The sequence below is a fragment of the Nomascus leucogenys genome, chromosome 11, assembly GCF_006542625.1.
Source record: "Nomascus leucogenys isolate Asia chromosome 11, Asia_NLE_v1, whole genome shotgun sequence".
Classification (NCBI taxonomy): domain Eukaryota; kingdom Metazoa; phylum Chordata; class Mammalia; order Primates; family Hylobatidae; genus Nomascus; species Nomascus leucogenys.
The window spans coordinates 22965981-22992220 of NC_044391.1; the positions used below are offsets into that span (position 1 = coordinate 22965981).

Genomic DNA, 26240 nt, shown 5'->3' on the forward strand with positions numbered 1-26240 from the left:
AAAGCTACAATCTTAACCTCAACTTCTCATAACATCATCTCTACTTCTGGTTAGCAGAAGATGGGTGGAAGTGGGGAGGTTTATTACAAAAAGACTGTTATACCTTACACACTTCTCCCCATGAATAGTGAAGGTGTGAATGAAAAAGACAGCAATTTTATTTTTATTTTTTTTGAAACAGGTTCTTGCACTGTCACCCGGGATGGAGTGCACTGTTGTGATCACTGCTCACTGCAGCCTCCACTTCCCAGGCTCAAGTGATCCTCCTACCTCAGCCTCCTGAGTAGCTGGGACCACAGTTGTGCACTACCATGCCCAGCTATTTTTTTTTTTAAGAGATGGGGTCTCACTATATTGCTTAGGCTAGTTCTCAAACTCCTGGCCTCAAGCAGTCCTCCCACCTTGGCCTCCCAAAGGGCTGTGATTACAGGCATGAGCCACCACACCCAGCCAGCAATTTTAGAATAAACGGTGAAGGTGCTGTTGGGGAAATATAATTTAAAAAACAAAGTCTCTCAACCCAGAAATCCTCTCCATGAAGGCAGTAGAGAAAGAAAAGCTTTATTATTGAATAAACATTAAATGAGAATGTGATGCACATCACAGGCACTTTGCTAAGAGATCACAAAGACAGAAGGAAATTTCACCATTTTATACAGCCAAGCAGGTATAGCCCATTACATGTATGTTTTTGAGATAAATAGTCCTCAACTAAGAGAACTTGACAGCACCATTGGTCACACAGTTCATCGTAACTTTACCTGATAATTGATGTGACCACTTGTTATCTAAGATATCAACTTTTCGGGGTTGGGGGAGTGTGGAAACAGGAGTTACTTTTATAGCTTGGTGCAAGGCACTCATTAAGATTAGGCTGTTACCCTCCCACAGAAACTGGAAGATAGGTATGCTATCTGGTGATGTTTACATTTCCCAGGTCCTTGAGAAAGACATTCCCAGGTCATAGAGCTGACAAAAGGCTGATTCAGTTTTTAAATATATATATCTGTCTATATATTTCAGGCTGGGCATGATGGCTCATGCCTATAATCCCAGCACTTTGGGAGGCCAAGGCGGGTGGATCACCTGAGGTCAGGAGTTCAAAACAAGCCTGGCCAACATGGCAAAACCAGTCTCTACTAAAAATACAAAAAATTAGCCGGGCATGGTGACACATGCCTGTAATCCTAGCTACTGTGGGGGCTGAGGCAGGAGAATCACTTGAACTTGGAGGCAGAGGTTGCAGTGAGCCGAGATTGCACCATTGCACTCCAGCCTGGAAACACGAACAAAACTCCGTCTCAAAAAAAAAAAAATTTATATATATATATATATATTTCAAAGAGACTGAGAAAGTACATACAGGTTTTCTCAAGTAATAACCTGACATAAAGGGAGGGGAGGAAAATTTCTTGCCTCATTTTCAACAGGTGGAATTAAACTTATTATTTTAAATTCATATTTATCCTTACAGTGCGCATCCTAAATTTGGAAGAGGAAGGATGTGGGCCAACTTTTGGCTTAGGCACTCATGTCAGGGCTTCTCTTAGTACATATGGTACCTGTCTGAGATTTTCAAACTGGCAGCCACTTTGGACTGATCAAGTCGCAAAGCTGAATTAATTGCTTACTATTGTAAGGGAGAGCTATGCCAGTCAGGCCCGGGCTCACTTAGCAGAGCAGACTGCTGATCTTTTGTGGGGTTTTGGGGAAGCTGGAAGTTTAAGTACAGGCAGACTTTGAGAGGTATCAATAGGATGGTGTCATCTGGGGTGGAGATTGATTTGGGCTGTAATAGGAGCCCTACTTAGAGAAGTGACCAAGGGGTTTAATCTGCTTCAGGCAGAAAAACGCCTAGGAGTAGGACATCCAGGGCAGGCATTTCAGCTCACTGATGCCTTCAAGGAACCAGGGCCCTTCTGTTTTCTTGCTCTACCATTAGTGGCCCATGCATTTTCACCCTCATGGTTGTGTTACTTGGGGGTCTTTGCTCACAGAGCTCCCAAGATGGTGGTGAGCCGCTTCCCAAATGGTGGCAAGCCTCGTGTTCTCTGACCTGGGGTTCTTGGCCTCATGGATTCAAGGAATGGAACCTTGGGCCATGTGGTGAGTGTTATAGCTCTATTAGAAGCTGTGGGTCACAGAAGAGAACCGTGGAACCCAGTGACTAGTGTTCAGCTCAATTAGGATGAACCGGGGCACTTAGCCATGCAGCCACGCAGGAACAATGGCAAGCCTTTAGCCCGATCGGGAGGGGCAATGGGCGTCTTGCTGGATCAGGAGCACAGCGGACACCCTGCAGGATCCAGAGGGATGGGAGTCAGCGGCGGGTCTGCAGTGGCAGCAAACAGCAGTGGTGGACGGCGAGCAAAAGCTCAGCTCGAGCCGTAACAAACATGGACCAGAAGAGTGCAGTTGCAAGATTTAATAGAGTGAAATAGTGTGAAAACAGAGCTCCTATACAAAGGGAGGGGACCCAAAGGGGGTTGCCGTTGCCGGCTCAAATGCCTGGGTTTATATCCTGTTCGTTGTCCCTCCTGCTGTGCTCTCAGGCAATAGATGATTGGCTATTTATTTACCTCCTGTTTTTGCCTAATTAGCATTTTAGTGAGCTCTCTGATTGGTCAGGTGTGAGCTAAGTTGCAAGCCCCGTGTTTAAAGGTGGATGTGGTCACCTTCCCAGCTAGACTTAGGGATTCTTAGTAGGCCTAGGAAATCCAGCTAGTCCTGTCTCTCAGTCCCCCCTCTCAACAGGAAAACCTAAGTGCTGTTGGGGAGGTTGGCCGACGACCGCTCTAACTGCTTCCTGCTGAATTGGGGCGTAGTAGAGGTTGTGCAGTTGAGATTTCCTCAGGAGGGATGCCTTCGACGTCGTTAACATCAGATCGTGGGCTAGCAGGCCAGTCCAGGGATCTGCGGTAGGTCTTAGTCTTGGACTCTATCTTGGGCTCCATTTGTAGTTTTATAGCTTCAATTCTGGAAGAGACAAAGTTAACAAGGAGGTTAAAGATACAGGGTCCAAAGAGGAGCAGCAATATTATAGCTGCTAGAGGTCCTAAGAAGGGGAGAATCCAGGGCATCCATTGGCTGAGGAGGCCCCAGGGTCCAATGTTTCGAAGCTCCTCTGCTCTACGTTGTATTCGATCTCGAATTTCTTTAACTTTCTCAGTGACGATTCCGGATTGATTAACATAATAACAGCATTCTTCCCCTAAAAATAAACAGGTTCCCCCTCTTTCGGCGGTTAGCAAGTCTAAAGCTCTTCGATTTTGAAGGACTACTGCTGCTAGGGAGTTAAGTTGATCTTGCAAGGTGACCAGGGAGTCGGCGACCCGTTCCATGTCACCATTTAGTTCTCGAGATAGTTTGTAGTAGAACTGAGTAGAGGTTGTGATACTGCCAATGCCAGTACCTAGTGCACCTAGCACTCCTGCTCCCATAACAAAAGGAAGAATGGGTACTCTTTTGTTGCGGGGCTTAGATACGACATAATTGTATAAATCTTGTTCAGTGTAGATGGTCATAGGGGGCACTAAGAATGAGAGGAAGCACATAGATTCTGAAGAGCCATTCAAACAACGATAGGCTGAGGTACCACAGACAAAAAATATTCCTGAGGGTAGGCAGAATATTCGTGTGGGAGGAGTTACCCACCTGATGCATTGGGAGTTGGTTGTGTCTGTAGTATTGCTAAATTTTACACAGGTGAGGTTTGAGGTATGGGTTATTTCCAGATTGGAAACAAGAGGTCCTGCTAAAACGGAAGTGGTATTTATTTCTGTGCTGAAGTTGTTCCATTGTTCAGGTACAGGGATTGAAACATATGGCCTGAAGTCCAGGGGGAGGCACATCCAACAGTTAGTAGGGTTTTGGGCCGAGACCTCATGGAGCCCAGTGAGTGTGGTATTAAATAGGCTTACCAGGCGAGTATGGGTATGGAGGGTTTCATGTAGTTTTGAGAGATCTAGTCCTTTGTAGGGGCTAGAGGTGCTATGTACCTGGGTCAGTTGGGAGATTACTTCTTTTACATGTTTTTCTCTTGCCTGATTTTGAACTCCACCCCTATCAGACATACCAGTATGGGTGAAGTAAGTCCAACAGACAGTGACTCCAAGTCCTCCAGGACAACTAGGATTAATCATTTTTCCTGTCCAATACTGAGTATTTGCATGCATGCAAAGAGTGGCAGAGTTATAGCAGTTGCGGGGCATATGGGTGTGGGCAGTGAAGGTGGGGGTTCCCTTAGAAAAACTCCTATACGATGGGGCATCAATATTTCCAGGACGCTGCATTCTCCATAGAAACTCTTGGTAAGGGGAGCTACTGGTCATACAGCGGCATGGAGGGGGTGCAGTGAGAGTGAAAGAGGGTAAGAGAACAGTAAAGAGAAAAATATGATAAGGGAGGGCCATGGGGATTTATGATTTTAGTTACTTTCCTCCTGGTTGTCGTTTGAAGAGCAGGCACAAATCCTCTAGAGGTTCACAGGAATAGCTAGCGTTGTCTCCTGGATTTTCGGGTTCCTTTGGCAGTATCCAGGGTTTGACTCGAGTGTGATGTATCCAAGACTCCACTCCAGCCACTTTAACCGCGGTTGGGGTAGATAAAATGACTGGGTAGGGTCCTTCCCAGGATGTATCTAGGGATGGGGAATTAGAGGGAAGGGACTTGACTAATACCATGTCACAAGGGTGGAATAGTTCTTTTCCCTCTTCTCGGGGACAGGCTCCTTGTAATGTTTTAAGAACTTGTTGATATTTGGCTAAGGAGGTGATGTCTGCAACTAAGTTGGCCGTCTTGGTCAAGCACAAGGTCATTGGTTAGGAAGGGCCGTCCATACAGCATTTCGTATGGGCTAAGTACTGTGGGAAAGTTGCAGATTCTTTATAAGGCTATAGGCAACAGAGCAGGCCATGTGAGGTGGGTTTCCTGGGTTCGCTTTTAGATGTCCTTTGAGTGTTTCATTCATTTTCTCAACCTTCCCTGAGGACTGTGGCCTCCAGGCGCAGTGTAAGTGATATTGTATACCTAACGCCTGGGATGCTCCCTGGGTTACTATAGCCTTGAAAGCAGGGCTATTGTCACTCTGTAAGCCTTGGGGAAGTCCAAATCTGGGAATTATTTCATGAACTAGTGCCTTTATTACCTCTTGGGCCTTTTCTGTCCTACAGGGGAAGGGCTCTGCCCAACCAATGAAAGTATCTACCCAGACTAGTAGATACTGAAATCCTTGAGATTTGGGCATGTGGGTAAAATCATTTGCCAGTCTTCTCCTGGGTAATGGCCTGTTCTTTGTTCTCCTGAAGGAGTTTGGCGATAAGGTAGGGGATTATTTCTTTGGCACACTTCACAGGCCCTGACTATCTGCTTGATAGTTTTGAAAAGGCCTGATCCAGTAAATAATGATTTGGCCATCTGATGGGTGCTATCAATGCCTAAGTGAAAGGTTTGGTGAAGGGTTTTAAGTAATTTCCATTGGTTAGCTGCAGGCAAAAGTATTTTCCCTTCTTCAGTGGCTAGCCATCCTGAGGGGAGAAAACTATGTCCTCGTGAGGTTCCCCATTCTGTTTCTCCTGCTGAGTACTGGGGCTTGGTTTCCCAGAGGGGATTACCCTATACTAGGGGTCGTTTTATAAGTATTTCTAATGTAGGGTCCTGCCTTGCAGCTCTTTTGGCTTCAATATCCGCTTGGCAGTTCTCTTCTATTTCCCTTTCCTTTCTGATGACCCTGGCAGTGTAAGACTGCCACCTCTTTAGGTTTCTGTACAGCCAATAATAATTTCCTAATGGCTTCCTGATGTTTGATAGGTGTTCCCTCAGAAGTTAGGAATTCCCTTTCTTTCCATATTGCTGCATGGGCATGGAGGACTAGGTAAGCATATTTAGAGTCTGTATATATATTTACCTTTTTTCCTTCTCCTAATTCTAGTACCCGAGTGAGGGCTATTAGTTCTGCCAGCTGAGCACTAGTTCCTGGAGTGAGGGGATTACTTTCAAGTATTCCATTATCACTGACCACTGCATACCCCACTTTTCAAAGTCCTTTTTCTGCAAAGGAACTTCCATCAGTATACAAGTTGAGGTCGGGATCAGTCAACGGAACCTCTAAAAGGTCCCCTCAAGTGGCATAGGTTTGAGAAATTACTTGTTGACAGTTATATTCTATCTTTTCTTCATTGTCTGGGAGAAATGTGGCTGGGTTAAGAGTTGCACAAGTGCGCAGTCGCAGCACTGGCCCTTCAAGTAACAGAGCCTGATATTTAAGTAAACAGTTGTCTGACAGCCACAAGTCTCCTTTAGCAGTGAGTATGCCATTCACATCATGAGATGTCCACACAGTAAGATCTCTTCCCTGTATAATTTTAACTGCTTCAGATACTAAGACTGCTACTGCCGCCACTACCCATAAACAATGAGGCCAACCCTTTGCCACTATATCAATTTCCTTAGTCAGGTATGCCACAGGTTGCAAGCTGGTCCCTCAGATCTGTGTAAGGACTGCTAGAGCTATTCCTGTTTTTTCTGTGACATATGAAGAAAAGTCTTGCCCCGTTGGCAAACTTAACACTGGGGCTTGGGTTAGGGCCTGGAAAGCCACTTCTACTTCAGTTGTCCATCTTACTAAATGGGTATTGGCTTTCTGAGTTTCCTTAATTAGTGTATTTAATGGTCTGGCTATTTTGCCGTACCTGGGAATCCATATTTGGCAGAAACCTATTATGCCAAGGAACCCTGTAGGTTGCTTTAGGGTTTTGGGATGAGGATAAACCAGTATAGGCTGGATATGTTCCTCACTGAGGGCCCTGGTGCCTTCGGGTAATTTTAGCCCTAAGTAAGCTGCTGTGAGCAGAGCTGAGCCTTTGGTTTGGAAACCTTATAGCCACAGGTAGCGAGGAAATTGAAGAGCGCTTGGGTGGCTTGATGGCACAAGGTTTCTGAATGGGTGGCTAAAAGTAAATCACCCACCTACCAAAAGACAAGAGTGTCCAGGCATGAGAATTGGCTCAAGTCTTGGGCTAATGCCTGGCCAAATAGATGGGGGCTATCCCTGAACCCTAGGGGTAAAATAGTCGAGGTGAGTTGAGATGTTGGGTTTGAAGGATCTTCAAAGGCAAACAAGAATTGAGAGTCCGGATATACAGGGATGCAGAAAAAGGCATCCTGAAGGTCCAGGACTGTAAACCACTCTGCTTCCTCTGGTATTTGGGAAAGCAGAGTATAAGGGCTAGGTACAGCTGGGTATAGAGGAACAACAGCCTCATTGATAATCCTGAGATCTTGCACTAACCTCCACTGTCCGTTGGGTTTCTGTACTCCTACAATTGGAGTACTACAGGGGCTGCTGCATGGTTTTACTAGACCTTGGGCTTTTAGGTCCTTAACAGTCTTTTGAAGTCTTTGTTGGGCCTCGGGTCTAAGGGGGTACTGCCTTTGGTAGGGAAAGGAGGCGGAATCCTTTAGTTTAACTTGAACAGGATGAGCATTGTTTGCTCTTCCATATTCTCCTTCTGTTGCCCAGACTTCAGGATTAATTCCTTCCTCAAGCAGGGGACAACAAATGGGTGTTCCTCCTCTTATGTTCAGGTGTGTAATGGTCGCTGCTTTTGCTAGAATGTCTCTCCCTAACAATGTAGTGGGGCTTTCAGGCATAATTAGAAAAGCATGTGAAACGAATAAAGCTCCCCAGTCACAACTTAGTGGCTGGGAGAAGTATCTAGTGACTGCCCATCTTAGGACCCCCTCAGATAGTGACAGATCTGGAGGACAGTTGTCCGGGACAGAAGAGTAAGACTAAGAAGGCCGCGCCAGTGTCCAGGAGACAACCTCCTGGCCCTCAATGGTCAAGCATACCCAGGGCTCTATGAGGGTGATAGCATGGGCTGGCGCTTGCCCCAGGCACCCTCAGTCCTGCTGCTGGATCATCTGGTTAGTGGCTTCTGACTCAGAGGACTTTTGTCCCCTGGGGCAGTGGGCCTTCCAGTGATTCCCTTGACGTAAGGGGCATGGACGAGGGGGCGGCTTACTTCTACTTGGACAATATTTTTTAAAGTGTCCTTGTAGACCGCACTGGAAGCAAGCCCTATTAGGCATTCAATTTGCCCAGCTTTTCCCTTTTCCAGAGCCTCCAAAGTCCGCTTGCCTGAGGGCCATGACTAAAGCAGTGGCCTTTTTTTTTATCCCGTTTGTCCTGTTCCGCCTGCTCCTCCTGATCTCTATTATAAAAAACCGAGGTTGCCAAGTTCAATAGGGTTTCTAAGTTTTGCTCTGGGCCTAAGGCGGACTTTTGAAGTTTTTTTTCTAATGTCTGCAGCTGACTGAGTGATAAACTTATCCTTTAAGATTAGTTGGCCTTCACTAGAGTCAGGTGACAGAGAGGCATGCTTCCCCAGTGCCTCCCTTAGTCTCTCCAGAAAGGCAGTAGGATTTTCTTCCCTTCCCTGTGTTATAGTGGACATCACTGAATAATTCATAGGCTTCTTCCTAGTTTTCCTTAGTCCTTCTAGCATGCAAGTTAGCAAATGTCTGCAGCACCAATCTCCATGTTCTGATTCTGTGTCCCAATGAGGGTCTACACTGGGAACTGCCTGTTGGCCTGTGGGGAATCATTCTCTTTCCTCTGTTGTCATCCTATCATTGACCTGACTGAGATACCAGAGATCACCAAACTCTTGGGCTGCAGTTGTGGTGGCACCTCTCTCATTTGGGATTAGTGTCTGATTTAGCAGTAACATTATATCTCTCCATGTCAGATTAAAGAATTGTCCTAACCCTTGTAAAACATCAATATAGCCATCAGGGTTATCTGAGAATTTACCTAGGTCTGTTTTAATTTGCTTTAAGTCTGAGAGAAAAAGGCACATGCACTCTGGCTGTGCTGAATTATCCTCCTCCCACTGCTTGGAGGGGTCATAATCGGGGAATATTGGCACTCTTTGGTTCATTGTTTACGCTTTTGTCTATCTCCTTTTGGACCATTTGGGTTGAAGGGGAGTCCTTATTAGTTGGGGAAGGAGTCGGGAATGCTGGGATAGGGAGGTAGACTCTGAGGGCTTCCTGTAGGGCATAAATCACACTTTTTACATAATTGCGAGTTGTCTCTTAATGAAAAGAAAGTTTGTACATATGGCACTTCACTCCATTTGCCTTCTTTTCTACAAAAGAGGTCTAGCTGTAAGATGGTGTTATAATTTATACTTCCCTCAGGAGGCCAGGTTTCTCCCCCTTGAAGAGGATATCATGGCCAGGCGGTACTGCAGAAGAATATAAGTCATTTCTTTCTTAGCGTCTGAGGGTCAAATTGGTTCCATTTCTCCAGAATACAACTTAGGGGCATATTTGTCTTGCGGGGAACGTTTCCCATCTGAAAAAAGAACATAGGGATGCTAGCACCCCAGTCATTTTGCGATGAGCTTTAGTCCTAGAGTGTCCTCTATGGTCCTAATGCTTATTCCTTTCCAGAGTGGGTAACCACCCATGGACCTCTGCTTATCGGATTAGTTTACGCTCACTGATGTAGCAGTCCTGCACCTGTTTTCCCGCCTCTCTTGACCACAAAGAAAGGGGTCCAGGCTGCTGGATCCTAGTGGTCCGTTACCAGCGTGCCCAACATTGCCTTTGCGCTCAGGGGTGAGTTCCTTTCCAGGGTGCGTAACCACCCATGGACCTCTGTTTATCGGATTAGTTATGCTTACCGATGTAGCAGTCCTGCACCCCTTTTCCCACCTTTCTTGACCACAAAGAAAGGGGTCTGCGCTGCTGGATTCTAGTGGTCCTTTACCAGCGTGCCCAACATTGCCTTTGCGCTCAGGGGTGAGTCCTAGAGCTGGGCTGGGTTCCTGAGTATTTTATAACAACCCAGCTGCCACATCAAGATGCATTCCCATAAACAACGGTTCTTATGCAAATTCGTTACAGAGAGGGTGTAGTGAACCTTTTGAATCAGGATTGAGATAGTCTTTTGATTCTGTAAGTACTTCAAGGCTTGGCTGAGTGCAAACAGCTCACACGTTTGAGGAGACCAGTTATTAGGCAGTTTTTCTAACTCTGCTTCCACAAGTCTCCATATCAATTACCAAATGCCCATTGCGGTTTTTCCTCAGTCACCCGGGAGAAAACATCTATCGTCCTGTCCTGAAGGGAGTTCCTCCTAGGTCTGGTCGGACCTTTGTATGGTAATTAAGATTTAAATCCCCTGTTAGGAAATCTGCTGGGTTAAGGGAATTATCAGTGGTTGGAGTTACATTACCTGTTTCTGACAGAATAGCCCCATACTTTAAGATTTTTGAGTTAGTAAGCTACCATTTTGCTTTTTTGATTAGAATAATTCTGAACAGGTGAGGTGTGCTCACAATGAGGTTTCCTCTAAAAGTTACTCTTCTACTTTTAGCAAAGCAGTTGCTGCTACCGACTGAATGCATTTGGCCCATCTGCGGGTTACTGGGTTAAGGATTTTTTATAGAAAACTACGAGTTGTCAATGGCCTCAGTGCTTTCGGCCTACACTCTTATTTACACTGACCACAAAGTGGATTGGAGTGCTATAGGGTCACGGAGAAGACCTTCAATTATCAAGTACAGGTTTTAAATTTACCCTGGCTTTTAAAGGAATAGGGCACACTGTTTTTTACTATTTCTTTCTCTTTCTTTTTCTCTTTGACTCTCTCCTCTTTGTCTCTCTCTCTCTCTCCTCCATTTCTCTCTCTCTCCTCTGTCTCTCTCTTTTCCCTTAGCCATTTACAAACTTGGGGCCCTGGCAAGGGTGGTGGGGAATGGGTCCTACATAACTGCCCATGTTGAGAGCTGTATGCCTAAATTGGGAGGGACATCAGTGATAAGACTCCCTGGGTTATATCCTAGGTGCCTAAGGACGCAGGGTAGAGCTTCCTTAGGTCCCTTTGGAGATACAACTTGCTAGAGGAAATGAAAGTCTGAACCATTAGTACCTAGGCAGGATTAGAGGAGGTATATTCAGAGGTAAGGAGAATTTTGGGGCTACACTTTGAAGAAAGTCGTGGTTGGGACCCAGGAGGTATGGGTCAGAAGGAAAGGTAGGGGTGCACGCATGGGCGACTGTTGAGTAGAGACTTTTGGCTACACCATGATCTCAACCGGCTACTGCCAGGAGTTCAGGACGACAGCTTTCTGCCTCTAGTCGGCCCTCGGCTTCCCCAAGAAAACTGAAAGTGGAAGCTGGCTCGAGGCAAACCAAGTCCCCAACCCAGAAGGGTTGGGGGTTGTTAGAAAGCCCTTCCCCAGATAGCCTCAACCTGAGTCATGGTAATCGTTTTTAACTGGCCGACAAGTGCCCGGTATTTTCCTCCAATTCTAAGGAAGGATAGGACAGAATAGCAAGCGAAAGTGGTCCAATATTACTCACCGCTTTGGATGTCCGTTCGTGGTTGCCAAAATGTTACCGGGGGGTTCTTGCTCACAGAGCTCCCAAGATGGTGGCGAGCCACTTCCAAGATGGTAGCAGGCCGCTTCCAAGATTGTGGCAAGCCTCGTGTTCTCTGACCTGGGGTTCTTGGCCTCACGGATTCCAAGGAATGGAATCTTGGGCCATGCAGTTAGTGTTATAGCTCTCTTAGAAGCTGTGGGTCATGGAAGAGAACCATGGAACCCAGTGGCTAGTGTTCAGCTCAATTAGGACGAACCTGGGCACTTAGCTGTGCAGGAACAATGGCAAGCCTTTAGCTTGATCGGGAGTGGCAATGGGCGCCTCGCTGGATCAGGAGCACGGCGGACACCCTGCTGGATCCGGAGGGATGGGAGTCAGCGGCGGGTCTGCGGTGGCGGCAAACAGCAGTGGTGGACGGGCGGCGAGCAAAAGCTCAGCTCAAGCCGTAACAAACATGGACCAGAAGAGTGCAGTTCCAAGATTTAATAGAGTGAAATAGCATGAAAACAGAGCTCCCATACAAAGGGAAGGGCTGCTGTTGCCGGCTCGAATGCCTGGGTTTATTTCCCGATTGTTGTTCCTCTTGCTGTGCTCTCAGGCAATAGATGATTGGCCATTTCTTTACCTCCTGTTTTTGCCTAATTAGCATTTTAGTGAGCTCTCTGATTGGTTGGGTGTGAGCTAAGTTGCAAGCCCTGTGTTTAAAGGTGGATGTGGTCACCTTCCCAGCTAGGCTTAGGGATTCTTAGTAGGCCTAGGAAATCCAGCTAGTCCTGTCTCTCAGTTGCAAGATAATTGCTGTATCTCCAGGCGTTGTGCCCTCATCCCAGAAAGGAAGCCCACCCTAGGGACTTCTGTCTATGTTCACTGTCCAGAACTATGTCACATAGCCACAAATGACTGCAATGAATATCATGTGACTCAGTAATTCACTCTCCAGAGAGTATAGGAAGGCAAGAGAGATTGTGTTGGAATGGATGTTGAATGAATTCATCTATAGGATATACCACAACGTCGGGAATAAGTGGGAGATGTTGCAATCGAAATGGGCTGATTATAGTGGGGATAAGTGGCTCGTGGGGTGGCAGAGGTCAGGCAGTTGCAATGTGAGAGGCCAGGTGGATGTAGCGACCATAATCGGCAGTAAAGCCACCATGTTAATTGCAGTGGTCTGACCTTCAGGGATCTTTGGTGCTGCCTGATTATGGTAATACAGAAGTTATTAAGAAATAGTTTTTTGGCAGCTAGAAAGGGTAAAGGTTCTTGGAAATTTTCTTGTAATAAGAAGCAACCCTCCCCCATTCCAAATCATTTCTTTTCTAACAGAGAAGGCAGCTTAAAGAGCCAGGCCAGCAAACTTTGATATGCAAATGCAGGCTATTAAAAACTAGGTCCACCCAACATGGCCACCATGGCGATTCCCACCCTCTTCTCCTTGTCAGCACATGTACCAAGTGTCATGGCCCACTCCAGGTAATTCTTGTGTTTTCAGAACATCATGGCAACCCACATTTGCATATTAAAGGACTGAGGTGGGAGGGCCAGGTTTTTTGCGGGGTACATGAATGACACACCTGGTCAACCCAGTCCCCTGGGCCCTATGCAAATCAGACACTGCCTCCTCCAGCCTCCCAATATAATCAACCACTTTTCCACTGCACATGGGGTTTCCTTCTCTTGGCTTGGAGCCCCCTCCCTCTGTGTCTGTACAGGGGAGCCTCTTCCTTCTTTTTTGCGTATTAAACTCTCTGCTCCTTAAAACCACTCCATGTGTGTCCGTGTCGTTGTCACCTGCGTCTGTGTGAAGAGAGTCCACCAAACAGGCTTTGTGTGAGCAACAAGGCTGTTTATTTCACCTGGGTGCAGGCGGGCTGAGTCCGAAAAAGGAGTCAGCGAAGGGAGATGGGGTGGGGCCGTTTTATAGGATTTGGGTGGGTAGTGGAGGGGCAGGGGTCACAAAGTGCTCACTGGGGGAGGTTTTGAGCCAGGAGAAGGAATTTCACAAGGTTAATTGCTCAGTTAAGGTGGGGCAGGAACAAATCACAGTGGTGGAATGTCATCCATTAAGGCAGGAACAGGCCATTTTCACTTTTGTGATTCTTCAGTTACTTCAGGCCATCTGGATGTATATGTGCAGGTCACAGGGGATATGATGGCTTAGCATGGGCTCAGAGGCCTGACATTCCTGTCTTCTTATATTAATAAGAAAAATAACATAAAATAGTGTTGAAGTGTTGGGGCAGCAAAAATTTTGGGGGTGGTATGGAGAGATAATGGGCTATGTTTCTCAGGGCTACTTCGAGAGGGATTATGGGCGGTGTGGGAACCTAGAGTGGGAGAGATTAAGCTGAAGCAAGATTTTTTGGTAACGGGTGATATTGTGGGGTTGTTAGAAGGAGTATTTGTCGTATAGAATGATTGGTGATGGCCTGAATGCGGTTTTGTATGAATTGAAAAACTAAACGGAAGACACGAGGTCTGAATAAGAGAAGGAGTAAAACAGGTATTAAAGGACTAAGAATTGGGAGGACCTAGGACATCCAATTAGAGAGTGCCCAAGGGGGTTCAGCATAATTACTTGCTTGGTTGGTGAGTTTTTGGGCTCTATCCCCCTTTTTAAGTTGGAGGCTGAGTTTGGTGGGGGTGTGTTTTTAAAAGACCGTTAGTCCATTCTACCTTTCCTGAAGATTGAGGATGGTAAGGGGTATGAAGGTTCCACTGAATACCAAGAGCCTGAAAAACTGCTTGGGTGATTTGACTAATAAAGGCTGGTCTGTTATCGGACTGTAGAGGTGGGAAAGCCAACCCAAGGAATTATGTCTGACAGAAGGGAAGAAATGACCGCGGTGGTCTTCTCAGACCCTGTGGGAAAGGCCTCTACCCTTCCAGTGAAAGTGTCTACCCAGACCAAAAGGTATTTTAGTTTCCTGACTCGGGGCATGTGAGTAAAGTCAATTTGTCAGTCCTGGGCAGGGGCAAATCCCAGAGCTTGATGTGCAGAGAAGGGAGGGGGTCTGAACAATCCCTGAGGGGTAGTAGAATAGCAGATGGAACACTGAGAAGTGATTTCCTTGAGGATATGTTTCCATGATGGAAGGAAATGAGAGGTTCTAAGAGGTGGGCTAGTGGCTTGTAACCTACATAGAAGAGGTTATGAAATGATGACAGAATAGAATGGGCCTGTGAGGCTGGAAGGAGATACTTTCCTTGGTTGAAGAACCATTTGCCTTGTGTGAGAAGAGATTGATAGGTGGAAGTTTCAGTGGGGGAGTAGGTAGGAGTGACCGATGGGAAGGAGAAAAACTGGCTGTGAGGGACAGAAGTTGGAACGCTAACTGCTTCTTTAGCTACCTTATCGGCATAAACATTGCCTAGAGCAATGGGATCTGACGCCTTTTGATGGCCCTTGCAGTGAATGACTCCAGCTTCCTTTGGAAGTAAAGCGGCCTTGAGAAGAGTTTTTATTTATTTATTTTTTATTTATTTATTTTTTATTATTATACTTTAGGTTTTAGGGTACATGTGCACAATGTGCAGGTTTGTTACATATGTATCCATGTGCCATGTTGATTTCCTGCACCCATTAACTCGTCATTTAGCATTAGGTACATCTCCTAATGCTGTCCCTCCCCCCTCCCCCAACCCCACAACAGTCCCCAGAGTGTGATGTTCCCCTTCCTGTGTCCATGAGTTCTCATTGTTCAATTCCCACCTATGAGTGAGAACATGCGGTGTTTGGTTTTTTGTCCTTGCGATAGTTTACTGAGAATGATGTTTTCCAGTTTCATCCATGTCCCTACAAAGGACATGAACTCATCATTTTTTATGGCTGCATAGTATTCCATGGTGTATATGTGCCACATTTTCTTAGTCCAGTCTATTGTTGTTGGACATTTGGGTTGGTTCCAAGTCTTTGCTATTGTGAATGGTGCCGCAATAAACATACGTGTGCATGTGTCTTTATAGCAGCATGATTTATAATCCTTTGGGTATATACCCAGTAATGGGATGGCTGGGTCAAATGGTATTTCTAGTTCTAGATCCCTGAGGAATCGCCACACTGACTTCCACAATGGTTGAACTAGTTTACAGTCCCACCAACAGTGTAAAAGTGTTCCTATTTCTCCACATCCTCTCCAGCACCTTTTGTTTCCTGATTTTTTAATGATGGCCATTCTAACTGGTGTGAGATGGTATCTCACTGTGGTTTTGATTTGCATTTCTCTGATGGCCAGTGATGGTGAGCATTTCTTCATGTGTTTTTTGGCTGCATAAATGTCTTCTTTTGAAAAGTGTCTGTTCATGTCCTTTGCCCACTTTTTGATGGGGTTGTTTGTTTTTTTCTTGTAAATTTGTTTGAGTTCATTGTAGATTCTGGATATTAGCCCCTTGTCAGATGAGTAGGTTGCAAAAATTTTCTCCCATTCTGTAGGTTGCCTGTTCACTCTGATGGTAGTTTATTTTGCTGTGCAGAAGCTCTTTAGCTTAATTAGATCCCATTTGTCAATTTTGGCTTTTGTTGCCATTGCTTTTGGTGTTTTAGACATGAAGTCCTTGCCCATGCCTATGTCCTGAATGGTATACAACTATCTGATCTTTGACAAACCTGACAAAAACAAGAAATGGGGAAGGATTCCCTATTTAATAAATGGTGCTGGGAAAACTGGCTAGCCATATGCAGAAAGCTGAAACTGGATCCCTTCCTTACACCTTATACAAAAATTAATTCAAGATGGATTAAAGACTTAAATGTTAGACCTAAAACCATTAAAATCCTACAAGAAAACCTAGGCAATACCATTCAGGAGAAGAGTTTTTATTAAAGAGGCATTAATGATGGAGGATCCTTGTGTAGTGAGGAAACCTCTTTCAGCCCATATAACAGCATGATGGTGCAGGGATATGGAAGGCATATTTAAAGTCAGTATAAATATTGACGTGTAGTCCCTTTGCAAGAGTGAAGGCCCGAGTTAAGGCAATCAGTTTGGCTTGCTGAGAGGTAGTGGAGGGGGGCAGAGCGGTAGCCTCAATGATAGATGTGGAAGATTCTATAGCATAGCCTACCTTTGCTGGTGTGTGGCGATTAGGCCTGGTGGAACTGCCATCAATAAACCAAATGTAATCAACATGAGGAACAGGAAAGAAGGAAATATGGGGAAATGGGGTGAATGTCAGGTAGATCAGAGAGATACAATCATGGGGGTCAGGTGTGGTATCCGGAATAATGTGAGGGGCCAGATTGAAGTCCGGGCCAGGATCAATGTTAATTGTGGGAGACTCAACAAAGAGTGAGTACAGCTGAAGGAGCCGGGGAGCAGAAAGTGTATGCATCAGGTGTGAGGAAGAAAATAGATTTTGGAAGTTATGAGAGCTGTAGAGAGTGAGTTGAGTATAGTTGTGATTTTGAGGGCCTCTAAAAGTATTAGGGCAGCGGATGCCACCGCATGGAGACATGATGGCCAGCCTAAAACAGTAAGATTAAGTTGTTTGGACAAAAAGGCTACAGGGCATGGTCCCGGTCCTTGTGTAAGAATTCCAACTGCACAGCCCTGCACTTCGGCTGTGTGTAATGAAAAGAGTTGGGATGAGTCAGGGAGAGCTAGTGTGGGAGGAGTCTCTAAAGCTGTCTTCAAGGAATGGAAAGAGGAGTGGGGAAAGGATTTAGAATCTATGAGGTCAGCTAGGTTTCCTTTGGTGAGTTTATATAATGGTTTTGTTAGGATGGCAAAACCAGGTATCTAAAGGCGAAAGTATCCAACCATGCCTAGGAAGGAAAGGAGTTGTTGTTTTGTAGAAGGGGTTGGGGTTGAGAGATCAGTCGGAGACACAATCGGCAGGGAGGGCATGTGTGTTTTCATGAAGAATTATGCTGAGGTAGGTAACGGATGGAGTAGAAATTTGAGCTTTGGAGGGGGATACCCAATATCCTTTGGAGAACAAATGTTGAAGGAGCACGAGGGTGTCTTGTTGAGAAGATTTAAAGGAGGGGCTACAAAGTAGAAGGTCATCAATATATTGAATAAGGTGAGAAGCAGAGGGGTGGAAAGAAAGTAAATCATGAGAAAGAACTTGGCTGAAGTAATGAGGGCTGTTCTGAAGCCTTGCAGCAGTACAGAAGCTGCTGGGTCTGATGGGTGTCAGGGTCAGTCCAGGTAAAAGCAAAGAGAGGCTGGGATGAGGGACGCAGGGGAATAGTGAAAAAAGCATCTTTAAGATCAAGAACGGAATAGTGAGTTGTGGAGGAAGGCATTGAGGACAAAAGAGTTTATGAGTTCGGCACTACAGGGTGGATAGGCAAAACAATTTGGTTGATAAGGCGCAGATCCTGAACTAACCTGTAAGACTTGTCTGGTTTGTAGACAGGTAAAATGGGGGAATTGTATGGAGAGTTTATAGGTTTTAGAAGCCCATGCTGTAGCAGGCGAGTGATAACAGGCTTCAATCCCTTTAAAGCCTGTTGTGGGATGGGATACTGGCATTGAGCAGGGTAAGGGTGATTAGGTTTTAATGGGATAGTAATGGGTGTGTGATCGGTTGCCAGGGAGGGAGTAGAGGTGTCCCATACTTGTGGGTTAAGGTGGGGGGATACAAGAGGAAGATACGAAGGAGGCTTTGGGTTGGGAAGAAGGGCAGCAATGAGATGTGGCTGTAGCCCAGGAATAGTCAGGGAAGCAGATAATTTGGTTAAAATGTCTTGGCCTACTAAGGGAACTGGGCAGGTGGGGATAACTAAAAAAGAGTGCATAAAAGAATGTTGTCCAAGTTGGCACCAGAGTGGGGGAGTTTTAAGGGATTTTGAAAGCTTGGCTGTCAATACCCACAACAGTTATGGGGGCAAGCGAAACAGGCCCTTGAAAAGAAGGTGATGTGGAGTGGGTAGCCCGTGTATCGATTAAACAGGGGATGGACTTATCCTCCACTGTGAGAGTTACCTGAAGCTCAGCATCTGTGATGGTCCAGGGGGCTTCTGAGGCGATCGGGCAGTGTCAGTCTTCAGCCGCTAAGCCAATATCTGGGAAGGAGTCAGTCAGAGAGCCTTGGGCCAGAGTTCCAGGGGCTCTGGCAGTGGCTGCCGGGCGAGTTGGACAGTCCGATTTCCAGTGGGGTCCTGCACAAATGGGACATGGCTTAGGAGGAATCCTGGGCTGCAGGCATTCCTTGGCCCATCCGTCACTTGAAGCAAGATCCTGGGGGAGGTGGTCCTGGAGGAACGCCTGGCCACTGCGGTTCAGGCGTTTTGAAGTTCTTGTTTGCTAGAGATGTGGCTGGGGTTTCTCTCACAGTGGAGGCAAGGAATGGCAACTCAAGTACGTTGCTACTTGGCTGCCTCTACTCTATTATTGAACACCTTGAAGTGAGGTTAAGTCCTGTTGTGGGGTTTGAGGGCCAGAATTTAATTTTTGGAGCTTTATTTAATGTTGGGAGCGGGTTGGGTAATAAAATGCATGTTGAGAATAAGATGGGCTTCTGACCCTTCAAGGTCTAGGGCTGTAAAGCCTCTAAGAGTTGTTGCCAGACGGGCCATGAACTGGCTGGGTTTTTATAGTTGATGAAAAAGAGCCTAAACGCTAACTGATTTGGGAGAGGTCAGATAAAGAAAAAGGAGCATTAACCTTGACTATGCCTTTAGCTCCAGCCACCTCTTTAAGAGGAAATTGTTGGGCAGGTAGGGGAGGGCTAGTCACAGAATGAAACTGTTAGCCGGACCGAGTGTGAGGAGAGGAGGTGATAAGGGGGGGCGGGGAGCAGAGGCTGAGGAAGAATTGGGACTTTGCTCGGCCTGGCGAGGAGCAGCCCGGGGAGGAGGGGAGAGGTTAGATGGGTCTGTAGCAAAGGAGGATTCAAAGGACTCAGAGCTTGGGGTGGAGACTGAAGGAACAGACAGGAGAGAAAGAAGAAAGATTTCGGATGAGTCGCATTGGGAGCAGAGACTAGGGAGGGACCAATGTGTAAAAGAATGCCTGGACATCAGGCATCTCCAACCATTTTTCCATTTTTCGACAAAAATTATCTAGATCTTGTAGGATGGAGAAATTGAAAGTGCCATATTCTGGCCATTTAAAGCCATTATCAAGTTTGTATTGGGGCCAAGCGGTGTTGCAGAAGAAAATAAGGCATTTAGGTTTTAGGTCAGGTGTGAGTTGAAGAGGTTTTAGGTTTTTAAGAACACAGGCTAAGGGAGAAGAAGGGGGAATGGAGGGCGGAAGGTTGCCCATGGTGAAGGAGTTAAGTTTAAAGAGAAAGGTAGAGACACAGAGAAGGGGGTGGGTAAACAGCCCTGGGCTGCAATGTGGGTGAGCAGCCAAAGCAGGCGTCCCTTGCTTTTGCAGTTGACTTACCACCAAGGGAATGTGGGTGAGTGACCAAGGCAGGCGTCCCCGCCATGATCAGACACCAATGGAGTGTGGGTGAATAATCAGGCAGGCATCCCTGCAGTGATTAAACACCAAGGGAAGACTGTCTTCCTGAGTCCGTGAGTGGCGCTGGAGTTTTGGGTCCATGGATAAAATGTGTCTCCTTTGTCTCTACTAGAGACAAAAAAGAACTGGAATTGGAAGGACAGGGAGATTGAAGGGTAGTGAGAGAAGGGGTTTGAAGGGTAGCGAGAGAGGGAGTTTGAAGGGTAGCAAGAGAGGCTGGAGAAGAGAGTGAAAAGACTGCTTACCTGATTTGAAATTGGTGAGATGTTCCTTGGGCTGGTTGGTCTGAGGACCCAAGGTTGTAGGTGGATGTCCTCACAGAGTGAGGGCAAGGACAGGGGACTGGTCTCCTGAAGGAGTCTTCCTGTCCCGGGTTTCGGCACCAAATGTCATGAGCATCCGTGTGAAGAGTCCACCAAACAGGGTTTGTGTGAGCAACAAGGCTGTTTATTTCACCTGGGTGCCGGTGGGCTGAGTCCAAAAAAGGAGTCAGCGAAGGGAGATAGGGGTGGGGCCGTTTTATAGGATTTAGGTGGGTAGTGGAAAATTATAATCAAAGGGGGTTTTTCTCTTAGGGGCAGGGGCAGGGGTCACAAGGTGCTCAGTGGGGGAGGTTTTGAGCCAGGAGAAGGAATTTCACAAGGTTAATCGCTGAGTTAAGGTGGGGCAGGAACAAATCACAATGGTGGAATGTCATCAGTTAAGGCAGGAACAGACCATTTTCACTTCTTTTGTGATTCTTCAGTTACTTCAGGCCATCTGGATGTATATGTGCAGGTCACAGGGTAGGATGGCTTAGCATGGGCTCAGAGGCCTGACAGTCGTTTTATCTAAATCAGCATGAGACCAAGGACCCTGGTGTTCCTCCAGTCATTGGAGCCATATCGTTTGTGTTCTTAAGACCAAAATACATGGGCAAAGATCCTACTTGATTCTTACAATTTAAAAATCTCCCAGTTAGTAAACAAAGGCCTGGTTTGAGTCACCACAATATAGTCATGGCCCCGACCTAATTCTCACACCTAGGTCAGACTAAGAATGAAGAGCCAGAGAAAAGGCCCTGCCATCACATCACAAGTTCTTTTTTTTTTTTTTTTTTTACATCACAAGTTCTTGCCATGAATCTTCTTTTCTCCAAGCCTTCCTCAGAGGATCCAAGGGCACCACACACTCGGGGGATTATCAGACACTGTGTGTGCACGAACACTTAATTCTTGGAGACCCAGAATTCCACTGTGACTTACCCATCAGAGTGAAAGCATTACTGCTACATTGAGGGAGTAGCCCTTACAAACAGTGAAGATAGGAAGTCTTCCAAGGGAACAGAATTGTTAAGTAACGTATCTCCTCCATTCTGTCAGGAGGTAGAGATGTCTGATATAAAAATCTATGCTGATTCACAGATAGTGGCTAATAACGCAACCAGATGACCAGAAATTTGGAAAGAACACAACTGGGTATGAGGTCTGGAGGAAAAGTATGCCCAGAGTTCTTGGAATGGGCCCAAAGAATCAGAATATTTGTGTCCTGTGTGAATGCTCAGTTAAAAGCCTTCAGTGCTTATACTAATCAAATGGTCAAGATGACCTCTGTATGGATGTCAATCAGCCGTCTTTTCCAGCCACCCCAGTGCTTAAGATTCATGGTCAAATTGGCCAAGATTGCAGGGATGTGGCCTCCACAATGTGGACTTCCCCCTCACCACAGCTGACATGACAACCCAGCTATATTGACAGCCTATTTGTCAGCAGCAGTGACCAACCAGGCAAGTCCACACCCAGGAGAGACCAGCAGAAGTCTGAGGGCAGGCTGATGATTACATCTGATCCTCTTCTATCACAGAGCAGGCAGCAATTTGTCCTTCCTGGAGGGGACACACCTTGGAATTGTATTTGTTTTGTATGTTCTCCAAACTTTTACCACCACCACCTTTCATGAACTTACTAAATGGTTTTTACATTGTTATGCTATCCCATAGACATTGCATCTGATCATGAAACTCACTTTATGGGGAAAAGAGGGCAGGTATGTCAGCGCAGTGATTACATCAAAGAACTGAGAAACAAAGTGCAGCACAGGGTGATGCATCTCAGTTTTATACTAGTGATCCACAAAGTCTTTGTTTCTATCCCCTGGGATTCTGAGCTTTGCTGGTTTAGAACCTTGAACCTCCTGGGATCAAGTGATCCTCCTACCTCAGCCTCCCAAGTAGCTGGGACTGGAGGCATACCATCATGCATGGCTATTTTTTTTTTAAGAGATGGGGTCTCACTATGTTGCCCAGGCTTATTTGTATATTTTAATTAATGTTCTCCTTTTTGCTGTTCGCGTACCCCATTACTATGTAGTTATTACCCCATTACTATATACATATTAGATACACAGATTGTATTGATGGTGGCTAACTTTATAATTTAGTTCATATATGAGAGAATATCAAGATAAAATCATAACTGGAACTAGGAGAGGAATGGCTGTCATTTAAATATCTTGGGCTTGGAGCTGGACGTAGGGGGATGTGATTTCATTTCTGGTTGAGCGGATAATTAAATGTATTTGAATTATGTGTAAATTTCACATTTTTTGATATACAAAGAACAGATAATTGTATCAGTAGGTTATAGGATATTTTATTTCAAAACAGTGAAGAAGCTGCTAAGCATAAAATTTGTCAAATGCCACAAAGGTGATGAATATACAACTGGGAATTCCAAGAAATTTAAATTTAATTACATTCTTTATTATCTTTTCCTCAAAAGAAATAAATTAGTTCCACCATTTGGCTAATATCATTTCATTAAAGACTGAATTTAGATTTTAGGAAATAAAATATGTAATCTGTTATAAATGTCCCAATTTATGCTACAGTATTAATCTCAATCCTGATCATTACATAATTATAGCATTTACCAATCTGTGATTTTATAAATTAACCAAATCTGTTAAATTAAGAAGAAATTTATAGACACCATTTTTTTCCTGTTACAATGTATGGACAGGCCATCAAAAAACTTAACAGAACCAAACCAAAAAGAAGTATATTTTATGCTAAAGTTACTTTCTGTCCAGGTCGAAACATTGTTCCACTTTGATTTTTTCTCCTCTTTGGATTTTGAAAGCTTTCATATCTGAAAAAAGAAAGAGATAATTTAATATGTATTAATACTACCATTACAAAACAAAAGATAATGGATTGTTGGCAAACACAATTATATTTTAAGAAATGAACGGGAAATAACAAACTAGAAAAAAAAAAATGCCAGTCACAGAAATTAACAAATAAAATTGCACTCCAATAGAAAACGGAGCAAAGGGGATGAAGAGACAAGTTAGAAAAGATAAAATACAAATGACAATGAATAATATGAAAAATTGTAACTTCTACACTTTAATCAAAGAAATGTAAATTATTAAGATATCATTTTTCTAAAATCAAAAGGGCCAAGTTTAGAAAAATACTGCAATACACAATGTTAGCGATGGTGCAGTATATCTGGCAGGCAATTTGGCAATACATTTCAAAAGCCTTCAAAAATGTGAGCTCCCTGTTATGCAACAATTCCACCTCTATCCCAGTGAAACAATTAGATATGTGCATATATTCAGCTGCAACAATGTTCATTACCACATTGCCTGGGAGCAATTTAAATGTCTAAAAATTGGATATTGTGGCATAGCTACACTATAAAATGACATTTAAAAACAATAAAGTAGTTAACATTTAAAATGTAAAACAATTTTCAGGATGTATGTGGATAAAGGGGGACTGCTATATAGCAATATGTACAGACTGTTCTTACCATAATAGGAAAACATATATAAACGTATAAACAAGTATGCTTTGGGAGGTGGTGGCGTTAACAGAAATTTGTTTCCTTATTTTTCCTTACCTCTGTTTTCTGATTCTTCTTTAATAAATACATAACACTAATGTATATACACATACATACATACTCCAAAGTACTGCAAAATTAGATAACAAAGGGCAGCAGCTTCTAAAGACCAGGAATAAACATCTCTTAAATTGAATTACACTGAATCATTGACCTAGAATGGTTCCCAGTCCATAGGTCTCAGATTCATAGGTGGCCATAAACTCAATTGCAAGGATTCTTTAAATCCAATGTATAACAAATGTGGTCCACAAATGAATAAATCTGAATGTATTTAAATGTTCTTGAGATCAATAAAATATTAATATAAATTATTTTGAAGGCAAAACAGGTATTTTATAACAAAATTTTATAAACTATACATTAGAATCACTTTGAACTTTTAATTTTCCTTCTTATTTCTTCGAAGTTACTAAATTTTTTTTTTTTTTTTGAGACACAGTCTTGCTCTGTCACCCAGGCTGGATGGAGTGCAGTGGTGCAATCTCGGCTCACTGCAACCTCCACCTCCTGGGTTCAAGCAATTCTCCTGTCTCAGCCTCCCAAGTAGCTGGGACTACAGGTGCATGCCACCGCACCTGGCTAATTTTTGTATTTTTAGTAGAGATGGGGTTTCCCCATGTTGGTCAGGCTGGCCTCGAACTCCTGACCTCAGGTGATCCACCTGCCTTGTCCTCCCAAAGTGCTGGGATTACAGGCATGAGCCACTGCACCCAGCCCAAAGTTACTAAAATTAAATGAGTCTATTATGAATAATTCAAATATAATCAAATGAACTGGTTAATGAAAACTCAATTTTGACTTCTGTACTTCTGACATTTTGGGGTTTTTTAATGCATAGCTACGACACATATTTTTTGAATTGGCTTTTAAATATTCAAAATATTTTTATTTTAAACACGAACTTTAAAGGTTTAAGTGTAATACTATGTCACTTGTAATAGTAGCTGTACTTCCAAAACAGAATCTGTTACTTACAGCTCAGCAAAATTCTTCCAGTCATCTTCACTAATGGATGGTCTTGTGTGATCAAGTGCAGTCATTAAATGTGACTGACTAATAGCCAGTCTGGTTTTGATTGGTCCTGGTTGGTTAATGGATTCATCCTCCTTAAGTAAAAAAAGAAATTGACAAGAGTTAAATTAAGGATATGAAAAAAAAATGTGGTAGTCCAGTTGTTATTTCTTTTTGTCAGTTTTTTCAAGAGACCATACATTCTCTTCCTTATAAGATAATGAAACATTGAAAGCAAGGAAGCACATAACCATGACTGAGTTAATGTGTTCTGGTCCCTTGTTTATAAATATAGCTCATTTATAAGTCAAAGAAATACATATCAAAAGGGTGAAACAATTTTTTAAGAAGTTTTAACAATTATAATGAGGGGGAAAAAGCCATACTCCACTTTGGCTCCGGTATCTGCCTTTGATAATACTGATATCTGCCCTCAGTTGATCTCTTTGTTCTTGTGTAAGTTCTTGGCAACCCTCTTGTGAAGCTGTCCTTAACACTGCAGGCTGTGAAAACAACTGGTCTTTCCCAGGAACTCCAGGCAAATCCTGAGTCATGGAGCTTGGTGCAGAGAGACATTGTGAGCTCTGCACGGTAAATTGTAGTAATGAAAGATGGAAGGAAGAGGGGGAGAGAAAAAACTGTGTGTTTACCAAAGATAAAAATTAAACATTTTAAGCAATAAAACATTAACGTAGATAAGTATACATGTTAATTAACTGAAATTAAGCAAGTTGAAAAGTTGTTCATCTTCTATCAAGGTTCACTGATACCTGTGTTATACAACCACCATCAAGTGAAAATTGCCATAACACAGGGTAGGTTTTCTTAACTTTGTTGCTTAAATCCAACACACTAATGCCCAAGGACAGGTTTTTTCATTTTCAGAAAGTCAAGTTATACTAAGTTTCTGGGACATTTCTAGATAGAATAAATTAAAAACAGAATTAAAGACTAAAATTAAACCACCACCTTATTATTCTCGGGAATAAAAATGAATTGCTTTTATATTTTTAAAGTCTGAGTTAGGCTAGGCATAGTGGCTCACACCTGTAATCCTAGCACTTTGGGAGGTCAAGGCAGGCAGGTCGCTTGAGCCCAGGAGTTTGAGACCAGCCTGGGCAATATGGTGAAACCTCGTCTCTATAAAACATACAAAAATTAGCTGGGCATAGTGGCATGTGTCTGTAGTCCCAGCTACTCAGGAGGCTGAGGTGGGAGAATCACCTAAGCCCAGGAGGTCAAGGCTGCAGTGAGCCATAATTGTGCCACTGCACTCTAGTCTGGGCGATAGAGTGAGACTGTCTCAAAAAAAAAAAAAAGCCTAAATTAATAAAGCAAATGTACAAAAAACCAGGAAACATATAGATAACCACACATATGTACAAATGTTACATGTACCAATAAAATTACAGTGAACCACTATTAATTTTTAGAAGAGATGTTGAATGCTAGTAGAACAGTGATACTGCCCACATTTAAAACACTTTCCTGTTGAAACATTAGTACACTTCATTGT

At 44.2% G+C, this 26240-nt stretch overlaps 3 protein-coding genes across 9 annotated transcripts in view; 1 reads left to right on the plus strand and 2 right to left on the minus strand.

Moving 5' to 3' along the window:
- GATAD1 (GATA zinc finger domain containing 1) overlaps nucleotides 1–26240 on the plus strand; it is a 48126-nt gene that overhangs the window by 19551 nt on the left and 2335 nt on the right. The window contains exon 8 of one of the 3 annotated variants that reach the window (XR_004032244.1): nucleotides 9460–9730. The exons of the other annotated variants lie outside the window; for them this stretch is intronic. The gene's annotated coding sequence lies outside the window, so the exon portion shown is untranslated. Of the gene's footprint in view, nucleotides 1–9459; nucleotides 9731–26240 lie in introns of those variants that run through there. 3 annotated transcript variants of the gene reach the window in all.
- On the minus strand, nucleotides 2411–11916 carry ERVW-1 (endogenous retrovirus group W member 1, envelope). The gene is given in 2 exon segments (NM_001304545.1): nucleotides 2411–4639; nucleotides 11377–11916. A coding segment is annotated over 1 exon segment (1617 nt). The 5' UTR covers nucleotides 4413–4639; nucleotides 11377–11916; the 3' UTR covers nucleotides 2411–2795.
- PEX1 (peroxisomal biogenesis factor 1) overlaps nucleotides 22426–26240 on the minus strand; it is a 42349-nt gene continuing 38534 nt past the window's right edge. For 4 of the 5 annotated variants that reach the window (XM_003252445.3, XM_030822082.1, XM_030822083.1 and 1 more), the window contains 3 exons: nucleotides 25111–25308; nucleotides 24689–24819; nucleotides 22426–22945 (listed from right to left, as the gene is read on the minus strand). In XM_003252445.3, coding sequence (XP_003252493.2) covers nucleotides 22861–22945; nucleotides 24689–24819; nucleotides 25111–25308 — 414 coding nt within the window. In that variant the 3' untranslated portion in view covers nucleotides 22426–22860. Of the gene's footprint in view, nucleotides 22946–24688; nucleotides 24820–25110; nucleotides 25309–26240 lie in introns of those variants that run through there. The other variant, XM_030822079.1, reaches the window with a different exon arrangement.